The 13,035-nt window shown below is 41.3% G+C and overlaps 1 protein-coding gene across 10 annotated transcripts in view; it reads right to left on the minus strand.

The window, feature by feature from the left end:
- The window catches only part of ptk2aa (protein tyrosine kinase 2aa), a 67,640-nt gene that overhangs the window by 35,552 nt on the left and 19,053 nt on the right, over positions 1-13,035 (minus strand). For 4 of the 10 annotated variants that reach the window (XM_074612552.1, XM_074612550.1, XM_074612548.1 and 1 more), the window contains exons 2-7: positions 12,950-12,976; positions 6,195-6,451; positions 4,934-5,103; positions 3,119-3,206; positions 2,739-2,818; positions 2,136-2,198 (exon numbers count right to left, since the gene is read on the minus strand). In XM_074612552.1, the coding sequence (XP_074468653.1) occupies positions 2,136-2,198; positions 2,739-2,818; positions 3,119-3,206; positions 4,934-5,103; positions 6,195-6,407 (614 nt within the window). In that variant the 5' untranslated portion in view covers positions 6,408-6,451; positions 12,950-12,976. Of the gene's footprint in view, positions 1-2,135; positions 2,199-2,738; positions 2,819-3,118; positions 3,207-4,933; positions 5,104-6,194; positions 6,452-7,900; positions 8,141-12,949; positions 12,977-13,035 lie in introns of those variants that run through there. The other 6 variants (XM_074612545.1, XM_074612546.1, XM_074612553.1 and 3 more) reach the window with 4 other exon arrangements.

A 13,035-nucleotide genomic window follows, 5' to 3' on the forward strand; every position in this document is an offset into this window, starting at 1 on the left:
GGTCAAATATCAGTCAATTATTATCATGGTATTATTACAGTGTGTGGTGTACAACAGGGCTGGGATTTCAATTTAAGAGCAGTAAAGAGTCGTAAATCACAGAAAAAAAGTGCTTCCCTGTGGTTGTCTGAATTGTCAGGCTTGCCTCAGCTTAAATTATTCTCCTCTATGGCCAACACACGTGCAAATACTACTACTTCACTAAGGGCTGTCCATCATCATGTCTTTAAAACATACTGTATGTCACCACTGAAAAATTGTTCTCTCTCTCAAAATCAAAGCTACGTCCATCACAGGAGCAACAGGAAGCACACATGAAGGTCTCTGAAAGATGACACACCAAGCCGACTTCAAAGAACGAGCACTGATGAAGGCCCGCTGATTAAACACGCTGCATTAACTCCCAAACCACAAGGACTGCAGCCAACTACAGCCAGCTGATCTCCAACATGCACATATGTTCAGCGGCTGCATGAGAGGAACTAACCAGTAAGGAGACAACTGTGTGGAAATGCAAACAAAGTAGCTTAACATTTTCACTCTATAAAATGCAAATCTGTTGAGATCGTATATACTTGAAAAACAAACTGAAAATAGGGGTCTGTAATTCCCTAATAAATTCCTAATAATGCCTGAGAGGTTTCCTGAAAATAACTACGTAATTGGTACAAATTATGGGGAAATTAGAGACAGTGTTCAATTAGTACACTTCCAGTTAATTAATTGTGATTAATTACTAGCATAACCTACAGAGTGAACATGCAAAAGGGAAAGCTCTTTCGGCAAAACTTGAACTTGAAAATGAATAAGGGAATCCATCTCCCGTTTCAATGCCGCTGCTGCACTACTGTACACACGCACCTCTACACACAACAAACAGCGATATCCGTCTGAGAATAACTAATAATAACTAATATTTAATATGAATAATGTTGTGGGATTATTCCTTATTTCAAGGGTTATTTGGGGATTTATACATTTTCATTACACACTTATATATAAAATATATATATATATATATTTTTTTTTTTAAAGGAAGCATTCAAATACTGATTTGGAACAGTCAACTTCGAAGCATTCCGGTCGACCCTATTATGGACCCTTAAAATAAAACGTTTAATTGTGGTCTTTTTGGTATTAGAAGAACAAAAAGAAAAAGCAGAGGTGAAAAGTGGAGAAATTAAATGGGTGAAATAACCCAAAATAACTACCCAAAATGTATGGGCAGAGATCCACCAACACTGAACAAGAGCCACAATGGCCAAATGTCAGCTTGGTGTATTCAAAGCCCCGACAGCACTTTCCCTTTCCCTCTCTTGTTGGTTTAAAATATGCATGATACAACATCTTTTTCCAATCAACAGAGAGAGGCAGCAAGGAAGAGATAGAGAAAAAAAAAACAACGAGAGGAAGAACACAGGAGAAAAGCAGACGAAAACAGGGGATTTGAGTACAGAGACGAGAGACAGACAGACAGAGACGGACTGAGAGGACGGAGGAGAGAGACAAAGAGATATTGGTGGAAAGACAGAGGACATTCTTCTCAGTTAATTGGAGGGCTCGTTAGGCTGATGGACAGAAAGAAAGACTTCATTGGAAAATGGCAGCTCATTAGAATCCGACCGCGTTAGAGCCGAGCCTTGTTAGGGCCAGTTTGTTAATGTTCGTCATCAACATTCATCTACCAGGGAGTTGATGGTGGATCAACACGTGGAGCAAACAGACAGAGCAGCCAAACCCAAATAAATCTACCAAAATGAATGAGTATTAAACATGACGAAGGCGATCAGGTGAATAAACACAGTGTTGAAAATGATAACTGTAGCTGGACTGTAGATTTTCTCCGCACCAGTAAAAGTAAAAACATGTTCAATCACAGTTGGACTGCAACACAATTCAACAACAATGTTTAAATGTTTCCAGACTTTTGTGCAATTCCCAAACTCTTACAGAAATCCTTTCTATTGTTTTCCCATATCCAGGTTTCTAGGAACTGCATAGGAACCCTGTTCCCAAAAACTGAGACACTCTTGTTGTTTTTCTGTTGGAAACATATTTCTAGGTAGAGGAAGGATGTGATGTACCAGAAAGTTTGCGAGCTGCTGCGGCACTTTGCTCATGAGGAAAATACTTACTCCAATAGTTCATAGTTGGATTTCTTGTCCAGGGCGTTTCCTCTCATCTCTTTGAAGAACCTCCTGGAATTGAAACCAGCCGGACACAGAGAGAGAACAAGGTCAGATACATTCACTGCAGACACACACATTAAAAGGCACTACTTGTTAAATGTGTACCAAAAACGATTCAAGTTTTAAGACTGAAGAGGTCAAAGCTTCAGCAACATTTGTTATATAAACAACTTTATTAGACCGACACATTTTGGCTTGAGGCCTACATCAGAATTACACTTGGAGGTTTTTATATTAGAAGTAGGTGCTTTATATAATAAACCATGACAAATGTTGGCAAGAATGAGTGTAGCTGAGAGGCAAATATAAAAAGTTTCACACAAAAACAACTCATCTGACGAAAATCGATAGTTTAGGTAAAATCGATGGAACGAGTTTGGGATTGTTTTAAAGTAACAAACTTTTAATCTCTGATGGGAACAAACCTTTGCTTTTTTTGTAAAAAGAAAATAGCCATCGAACACAAAGATTTCTATTGGTTTGTAGTACATCGTAGCTTTGAGTTATTCATGCACAAAGTCAGCGTTCAGTAGTGTGAGCACATCCTACCTGATTTCTAGACAGCCCAGTTTGAGAGCTACGTCTTGTTCCACCTGTTCCCCGATCTCTATCATGTAGTCATTCTTCACCTGGGGGACACAAATGCACATCATAAAAAGTATGTTTATTAAAACATTTCTTTCTAAAAAACAACCAATGGCAAGCCATCTATCTCACACACAATTACACACACAGTGCTGCTGACCTAGATTACCCAAATGCACACAGTCCTTCAAGCAGTGCCATATGTCTCAGTGCTGGCTCGCTGCTGGCGGAAAATGAAATATGTGTGTGTATCTGGGTGCCTCTGTGTGTGTGTGTGTGTGTGTGTGTGTGTGTGTGTGTGTGTGTGTGTGTGTGTGTGTGTGTGTGTTCATGTGTGTGTGTACCTGGTGGTAATAGTAGTTGAGTGTAGGTTTGTCTTCTGTAAACTGCTGCACGAAGCCCTTTGGAAGATACCGGATCCTTAACTCATACCTACAGAGGACAAGAAGAAAGGGAGAAGGAGCGTGTTATGCAAAGATGCATGCAACGATACCATTTTCACAACTTAAATAGCAAAAACAAGTCTTGGTCTTCATATTTGTATAACAACTTACATCTTCTGTATCTACTGGAGAGAAATGTTGGGATACAGTGTTGCGTTTGAGTCATCTATGTGGTAAAAACATCAGAATAAATCAGTTTGAGAACCAAGTGGAGAACAGAGGAGAGGAGGGGAAAGCAGGAAGGATGTTGAGTCAACTAAAGGCATGAGATGAAATCAATCAAAGAGAAGACATGATTAAAGAGTGTAGGGAGAGGAAGAGACAGAAGGAGGTGAGGAAAAAATGTATATGCAAGAATGCAAATGAGAAGACCGACGGCGAGATCAGTGGAGGAGAGACGGACAGAGAGAGTTGTTGACTTAGTCAGACAAAGCAGACATCTGCTTCTCTCTCTTTTTATGTCCACAGTGCAAAAGGTCTCCAACTCACAATAGCATTAGCACCAAGACCGCCACAATAAACGTAATATACACCAGTGCATTAACATCCAAACTGCCAAACTAACTCAACCACATCGCCACACACACACACACACACACAAAAGACCTCCCATCACCATACAACAGACGGGTCGCACTATCTTTCATGTCTTCGCGCAGACGGCTGAAGCTAGCTGTTTGAGGAGACTGAGGAGACCAAATTTACACGGCTCAATAAATCACGATTCATGTCTACGAATCTGGTTATAAAGTGTAACCTCACGGCTTTGCTCGAATGTTCTTTCCTCAAGGGCCTGCACGTACCTGCCACAGAATCTCAAGTCAAGCTGGACGACATTTTGTCTTCGGCATCTCAATAAATAAAGCTCACCTATATATATATCCGGGATATTTGGGTTTCACTTCTGTACAGTAGGAGGAAGTGGAGACGTGTCCTCCATATACAGTATATATATGTATATATCTCAAGATGGCAGCTCCCATATCATATATATATATCATAGTCTCATATATCATAGTCTCATATATATATATATATATATATATATATATATATATATATATGATATGGGAGCTGCCATCTTGAGACTTTGACGTCATTTGGAGCCAGAGTCTGCACAGTAGTGATCAGGCGGTGGAGCCGCGGTATCAAGGTCACCCACCCAAACCAATCGCGAGCCGAACACGGCTGCAGCTTGTCAGAGAGACTCACAGCTGCCAATCATGATGCCTCACCCCCTTTTTATGGCATCAAATAACTAATTAAAACCAGACTTATCAGAAAAATGAACACTTGAACATACATCAGTGTGATAAGAACTGAAATGATAGAAACCATCTTTGGGAAAAATGTATTTAATGTGTACTTTGACTTTTTAGTTTGGCTCATGTCCCATACACTAACATGTACAAGGTGGGCTTTATGACCTATACTGCAGCCAGCCACCAGGGGGCGATCGAGATGTTTTGGCTTCACTTTTGGGGGTCCATCTTTATATAAAGTCCATGGACAGCAACTTAACAACCACTCTGACTGTTAGCCAATCACATCACTGCAAAACAACAACCCTATATCGGACATGTGCTTCATTTGCAGCTTGAAGCAGTGACACTGAACGAGCTTCCGCATACTGTTTTTGATATAATCTTCTATGCTACATTAGAACAACGACAACTTATCAAACACACACACACACACACACTCTTCTTCTCTCACCTCCAGTCCTCGCTTTGTCGTGCCTGGTCATATTTCTCTCTGACGTGGGTTACGCCCATATCGGGGTGGAGCCAGTGAACCTGGTCTCTGGATTGGCTGTTGCTGAGACGCAGGCCAAAACAAGACGTCCAGCGCACTTTGTGGATGTCCAGAATCTTCTGGATGATTCCCTGGAAACAAAGAGTGAACAATTTGATTGATATACGTTTTTCTACCGACTGCACAGTTACATAATCTTTAAGTTTAAGTAAAAAATAAAAAAGGCATTAAACTATGTAATTTTGAGGGACTCAACACTGATATTATTTAAGGATAAAGTGTAAATTCTGCAGATATTACTAATGTTTATGTCTGGCATTTTGCATCGGGGTCATTGAGGGCATGAGTCTATGCGCGTGTGTAGGTGACTTCAAGTGATTTAACGTGACGTTCCCACCCAAACAAGTTGACAGACATCATACACACATGATAATGCTCACACAACCATGTGTGTTGCAAACGCTAGGGGGTCTGACCTAGATACTGAAGGAGAAAGTGTGGAGGGGAGAGGAGATTTGCAGTGACGTATCCTTTGCGACCACTAAAGTTTGAGCAGTGCTAAGTAGTTTCTGCATCATGGGAGTGGATCTAAAAGCATACTGCTAAGTAAACAAACACTAGTACACACACGTACACACACAGAGAGCGTGACCTGAGGTTATATGTATTTGCTAGCAAAATATTCTCATTGGGCTGAGAGTCCCTTATCAGAGCTGACAGCTGAGACCTTGAGCTGAGGACCAACAGCAAAGATTCACCTTTAAAACTACTGCTGGGGGTAAACTGATACGTACTGTATAGGGGTACCAAATATTACCACTGTGCAAGGCATAATATTCAGTTTAATATTCTATATTTTTCGGCTGAAAATAGTCCCCAGCAAATGCACTATTTATTCCTGTTTGAGTAATGTTTGCTAAAAGATTAGTGCACAGCTGTTTATGGAAATTACTTAGCAATGCTAGCGGCTTGGCTCTAAGGATGGCAATGTCGATCCAGTACTTTCGTTCAGACAGAAATATCTCAACAACTATACGATGGATTGCCATGAAATTTTGTACAAACATTTATTGTCCCCAGAGGATGAATCTTACAGACTGTGGTGATTCCCTGATTTTTCCTATGGCGCCACCAAGAGGTTGACATTTGTGGTTTTGAGTGAATTCTCACCATATATACATTCAGTACTCTGTGGGACGTAAAAGTGTGTGTCTCTTCTCACCCTGACATCGGTTGCATCTCCATATCTGATATTAGAGGACCAGCAGCTGTGTTCAGTGTTGGTCTCAAAGTGATGGAAGACTTTCAGAACCCGGTCCACGGAGCCCGCCATGGTACGGTCCGACCCCCCCGCGCTCAGTCGTGACTTGGCGCCTCCCAGGAGGGCATGGTTCATGTTGGGGTTCAGGTTGGGGTCCAGGTAGGCCGTCGCCATGGTTTTCCCTGCTGACACTGCTGCTGCTAGGTGTCTGTCATATTCTGGGCGGGATAAGAGAGAAAATCAGCCATCAGTGAAATGAGTAAGAATAAAGAGTCTCAGAAGAGAGAGAGAGAAAAGAACATTTTTTAACTTCAACTATGAACATTTTCATTATCGGTTAATAGTGAAAAATGTCCATCAGAGTTTCTCATATTCCAAGATGATGACTTCAAATTAGGGCTGTAACTAATGTTTCTATTACAGATGAATCTGCTGATTTTCATCTTTAATAATCTTAATTTGGTCAATATATATCCAATGCCCAAGGTGACCTCTTTGCATTGCTTGTTTTTATGCAACCAACAGTCCAAAACCAAGAGATATTCAGTTTACAGTGATATAAAACAGAAAAAATAAGCAAATCTACACGTTTAAAAAGCTGGAACCAGAGAATGTTTGGCACTTTTTGCTTAAACCAATGATTGAATAGTTGCCTCAATCCACTAATTGATTAATAATCAACTAACTGTTTCAGCTCTAGTAATGTAATAATATACTGATGCTACATGTTTTCTCCTCCTCTCGCTTGCAATGTTGTGGACTTGAATCCTGCTCTTGTCTTACTTAGAATAAACCTCGTACAGCAAATGTCTGCTTCGGATATGACGTTCTTTGGCAGGATAGTTCTTTGGTAAAAAGATGAAAAACTCCGAAAACAATGAAATACCAGCGAGAGAAATAAAGAGAGAGAGAGTTGCAGTCAGGGTCAAGGCTCAGTATGTAACCACCTGTGTCTATGACACAAAGAAGACAATGCACCTCAGGCTGACGCTTTTCCTGAATAAGAAGTCGCGACATTGACACACTTCCTGGAATTTCATGGTAACTTCATCTGGGAATGCCCGACAAGAACAACCTCCTCTGAGTATGAGTGTGCAAGACGTGTGTTTTTATATATGTGTGTGTATGTGTGTGTGTGTGTGTGTGTATACGTGCTGTTGTAATCATGACACTGTGTAGAAAAAAGATAGGGAGATCTTTCTCTTTCTTTTTCTGCTTCCTTTTCGTCCTGTGCTTCTCCTCCTCTCCCCTCCATTAAAAGGAAAATTGATATGTTCTATCAGGTAATTACACCTGAGAGGAAGAGACGGAGAGAGCGGGCGGACGGACACACACACATGCACACACACACGTCAGAGGAAAGACTGTAAAGTTGCTGAGGGATATATCACAGTAAGACAAATATGTATGGTACGTCCATGCTACTCTGCCAATTACAAATGGTAAAGACTTTCATATTGACAAATCACTGATGGCTTTCAGCACTTTAACCTGCCTCCCTCACACATACACTCACACACACAACTCGTGCAGCAGAGCAAGGGTAGCTTTGGCTGCACACCAAGTCAGTTCCCATGGAGTCAGATGTCACACTGTGGAGGGGCTTCATGCTACTTGTGTTTGTGTGTGTTTTTTCTGTGTGTGTGTAAAGGAGATTTCATTCATACCTCTGTCCCAGCACATTTGGAAGGGGCTACAGCCGCTCATCGCCATAGAAACACATGTCTGTCCCTCCCTGTGTCTGTCTGCACCGAGGACAGATAGACAGCTAGCTGTCTCGCAGACACGCATCTCACACACACACACACACACTGAAGTTGCTGTGTACAGAAGCTACATAAATACAAACACACCAAGGTCCTGACACAATTGCAATAACACGCTCACATAACCCAAACACTAAGACACACACACACACACACTCCGTCTCCAAGGCAGAAATCTTTGTCTCCAACTTTTGTCAACAGCTTCGTTAGCCAACAGTTACTTCCAGAAGGGTAATCCTCAAAAAGGCCAATTTTCTGCTCTGCTGACACTTTGTTTGAGCGTGAAGATGCTGATGCGTGAAAACACATCAACGGGGAAAATGTAAAAAAAAAACGTCTTCTTTGTATGTCTTGTTAATCCTTTTCTGTTATCCACAGTTTCACAAGTCAACAAAGATCCACAGAGATGTAAAGTTAGCTGCATCCACACACTTCCCTCCTCTTCTTTTTCAGTCCACTTCTACTCCTCAGCGGCGCCTCTCTGATGACAACACACTGTTTGTTTTTTGCCCAATTTCTGCCCCATGCCTGCACTCCGTAGTTACGCAGTTGCCGTGGCAGAGTCAAGTGGTCGTCACTCAGGAGAGGATTCAAGTTATTTCACCCAGTGATGGTGAGAAGACTCAGTGCCCCTCCAGCAAAAGTTCACAGCCAAATCCAACTTGTACAGTGTTGATCCACATGCAGTTAGTTAGTGGTCAGAGAGAAGTGGAGACACATACTGTGCTCACTGAGAAACAAACAGAAAGTTATCTTCTTCTCTTGGAAAAGGAAAGTGAGAGAAAAGAGTGAGCAAGAAAAACAAAGCAAACAGAGACAGTGGGACACAGAGAGAGAGAGAGAGAGAAGTGCAGCGATTGTTTCAGGATGAATGAGAGGAAAAAGAGGACAGAGCAGCACAACTGAAAGAAAGTTGAGAGGGGAATGAGAGAGATCGAGAGAGAGAGAGAGAGAGAGAGAGAGAGAGAGGGCTCCTGGAGAAGCAGGAGGAGCTAGAAACTATTAATATGCTAATCTTGCTTGTGTTCAATGAAAAAAAAAAATCCCTCCCACTTCGGTTTATGAAGCTGACCTCAGAGCAGTGCTGCACCAGTGCTACCTTCACAAATGCAATGCAAAGGAAGAAAAACAAAACCAGGAGAGAAACAGTAATCAAAACCACTTTAAATATCCATCATCTCAAACTCTATATACTGTATATACATATATATACTCCTTCCAAAGCCCATTTAAAGCTGAATATATCCACTATTTCATAATAGACATATTTAACTCTAAAAGAAAACTGCCACCATCGCCTGAAGTCTACTCTTTCTGGCTGTCCAAAACGGCCAACTTATCCAACACAGATCAAACATCCTTCTTCCTAACAAAATATCTTGGATGAAAAACAAATAAATAAATTGAAAACCTAAGGAGAATAGAAGAGAAGAAAAGAGCATTTATTGCCAACACAGCCGTTGCCCTGGCTGTGCCCAGCATGTAAACTAGCAGCTGTTAGCAACATGCCAACCAATCCACTTCCAAACCACAAGGTCTCAATCAATCACACTTCATACTGCACATGCAAAGTCATTCAGCCTGCTCTTTGGGGGTCATACTCTCTTTAGCTCTCAGAGTGCTTGAGGTGCTGCCCTGAAGGCTCATCTCCGAGGCAACGTGCCTACAATATCCTGCGAGCGAGTGGCACCTTGAGTCACCGTGAGTGTTGCTGCTGACCAGATGCCAGCCGCCGTTAATCACGTGGACATTTATATGGCCGAACGCATCAACTGAAGAACTGAACAGACCTCAACGACTTACTGAACACACACAAAATACAACTGCACACAGCAAAGTGAAATCTTAATGTTACCTTGTGTGTGTGTGTGTGTGTGTGTGTGTGTGTGAGAATGCACGTGTGGGCTTCCTATAAATTGTGCTCAATCTCAGACATTGGCCATTGTTATGAAAATCTGGTGGGAGCAGGGGGTTTTAGCAGGGTGTGTGTGTGTGCGTGTGTGCGTGTATGTGTGTATGTGTGTGTGTGTGTGTGTGTGTGTGTGTGTGTGTGTGTGTGTGTGGAGACTATTGAAAGCCTTTTGTCGGAGGGCCGGATGTCGCCATGAATGGGTAGCGCTCTTTTGGGACTGTGCCAAAGTCTCTGTCTCTCTCTCTATTAAGCTGTACATTTATGAACACATAATTATTTTAGCAGGGGGGGAACACAAAACCCAGCATCAACTAAATGCAAATAAAATTTAGAAGATGCAGGTTAACCTCGGAACTGTAATAGCTACTTTGATGCATCCTTGGATATGTTTCATCAGTGAACAATCAATGTGTTCACACCCATGCCTTGAAGTTAAAATTCAAAGGCTATTTGAAATTACAAACGTAATTTATCTAATAAATTCAAAGTGTTTTCCTGCTTGTAATCCACATCACTCTTCACTCTCTTTTGCTGCTCACCCTGTCAGAACTACATGGAACAATACAACTTTTGTGGGGGTTTTTCTCATACCTGCATGTCAAAGGTCATTTAGAGTCACAGCCCCTTTATCTAGTGTCAACTTTACAACTCCTCCTATCGATTTATAACACTGTAATAAGGTTGTAATTAGGTTACATTGTTCTTAAAAAAAACACATTTTAAAGTGTCAAACATATTTTTGAAATAATTAACTACTGTGCCACATAAAAACTGCCTAAATCAGCAGCACACATGGGATGTGTCACTAAAGTTTGCAGGTGCCTTTTTGTTGTCGTTTTATGTTGCTTTCTTCCTGTGTATGTCCATTTTGTACCGTTTATTTATAGTGTGCTATATATTGTACAAACAATACAAAATAATAATATGTTTTGCAGGGTAACATGTATTTGTGTTATTTCCTTCCTTCTTGTTGTGTCTGACTCAAGTGATTGTTGGTATCGACAGTTTAACATAAAAGTTTTACTTAGGCTATGACATGCACTGATGACATGCATCCCCTCTGGACTTGCTAATTAAATAAATAAATCAGTGGTCCAATGAAAAAGTATTGCCTATAGAGTGATCATACTGATTAAGACCACACACCTGGCAATTCACCTAAGGCGTGAAGGAACAAAACAGTCTTTTAATTAAGCCAACAAACCCACAAAAACACCGGTACACACAATGGCATTACCCTTGAAACATCCTGTCCAACTTTGCTTCTTTATTGACAACTCCATTGTTATTCTCTTGCTTCCTCACAGCTGGAAACGAATACGAATTGCAGGACGCTTGTAACTTAATTCATCTAATATAACTGTCCAGCGAGGCCTTCTTTCAGGGCACGATGCCATGACACATACATATGCTTCTCTGCTTATTTTATTTCAATACCCTCAGGTTGTTGGGAGTTAAACTTGGACTTTCAACTGTCTTCAATGAGCATATTTTGTTTCTGGCATCGACAGTGTGAAGATCACAATTAATCACACGCTCCAACTAGAGCGATGTTCACTCTCTCCCTCACCCCTGTCTGCACTAATAAAACTAACACACCCACACAGATAGATAGTCCCACTCTGTCTGTTCTCTCTCTTGTTTAATTGACTTACACAACTATGACTCACATAAATATGTGCAATTAGTGTGTCTTCGCACAAACAAAAAACAGCACATTCACCTCTTCTCATCACACATATGCAATTTATAGGCTTATTTCATTCCCTTCAATCTTGACTCATGTTGACACTTTGCTCCGTTTCTGAATACAGTGAGTGTAAGTGACCTAGTGTTTAGTGGACTCCAGGGGGCCTTTAGCCCAGAGCATGTTCAGACTTTTTGATTATTTGAAAAGGAATTCAAACCACGCTAATTATTTTTACATGAAGAGATGTATTTGATTAAATTCTTCCTCAATATACTAAAGTATAGTGGACAGAGAAATCCTATAATCATGACACTTGTTCTTATAGTTACTCTGTAATCCCTTCCAGGAAATAATATAATACTGAAATTAAACTGTTCCTCATCTTTGACAAAATAACCTTAACTCGGGGTCCACTTAGTACTCTTTTCCATTTCCGGAGATTTCAACTGCATCTCATGGTCTTCATCGCCGAATTGCAAGTAGGTTCAGCCGTCATGGAGTTGTCTTAGTTGTCATCACATGATTGAAGTGTGAAACTCAGGTCACATGATGACAACTAAGTGGCTGATCACATCGAGACGCGTCACTACAGGTGCGGCCGCTTCACCTTGGCAAAAGGTGTCGGGCAAAACAGCCAATGCGCCTGTGGAGCGGGGCTGTGTGCTTGACCAGGCGATCAAATGTGATTAACAGGAAAATGTGGTCTCTCTCTCTCTCTCTCAAAGACACCATTAATATGTATGAATTCCCCATTCCCTCTCACAGTCCAACAGCTAACTAGCTAGCTACATCTATTAGCATCAAAACAGGAAGGAAGTGGTAAAGTAGTGAAGCCCACTTCTTGCTTGATTTGACTGGCTGCCGGGGCCAAGTTTGACATTGACAAGCGGTGCAACTACGCGCCTGAGAATATCTTAACTTTTATGTGCATCTAAAAACCGCTAGAAAAATGTGATGCGCAGCACAAGAGAAGAGCGCACCCCAGGAGCGCTGTACCATAGGAAAACAATGGTTTTGCGGCCAACGCTTTTCTAGTGACGCCTCTCTGTGTGATCGGGGCCTAAGCCAACTCCATGTCAACTGAGCCTGATGAAGACATGGCTGAAAGCTCCAGAAACAGAAACAAGCTAATAAGTGGTCAAAGTATTGTTGTTTTAATCAAACTATTCCTACGGTCATTGAATGGAGTTTCACACTAATACTCCTCATCTATTCCCTATGACGGACACCTTGTGGTGACCTCACCACAATTGAACTGCTACAAACACTCGATGAGTGAATGAAGCAGCAGAGTGATATCAGTGCTGCTATAGCAGGTGTGTACAAAACACGAGGGTCAGCAACTCACCTGTGTAGTAGCCAATCCTGGAAATATCTGAAAGACAAACACAGAAATAACAGTGTTAGCTGAGCCACTGAATAAAGAAATCATCA

The sequence above is a fragment of the Sebastes fasciatus genome, chromosome 17, assembly GCF_043250625.1.
Source record: "Sebastes fasciatus isolate fSebFas1 chromosome 17, fSebFas1.pri, whole genome shotgun sequence".
NCBI classification, from domain to species: Eukaryota; Metazoa; Chordata; class Actinopteri; order Perciformes; family Sebastidae; genus Sebastes; species Sebastes fasciatus.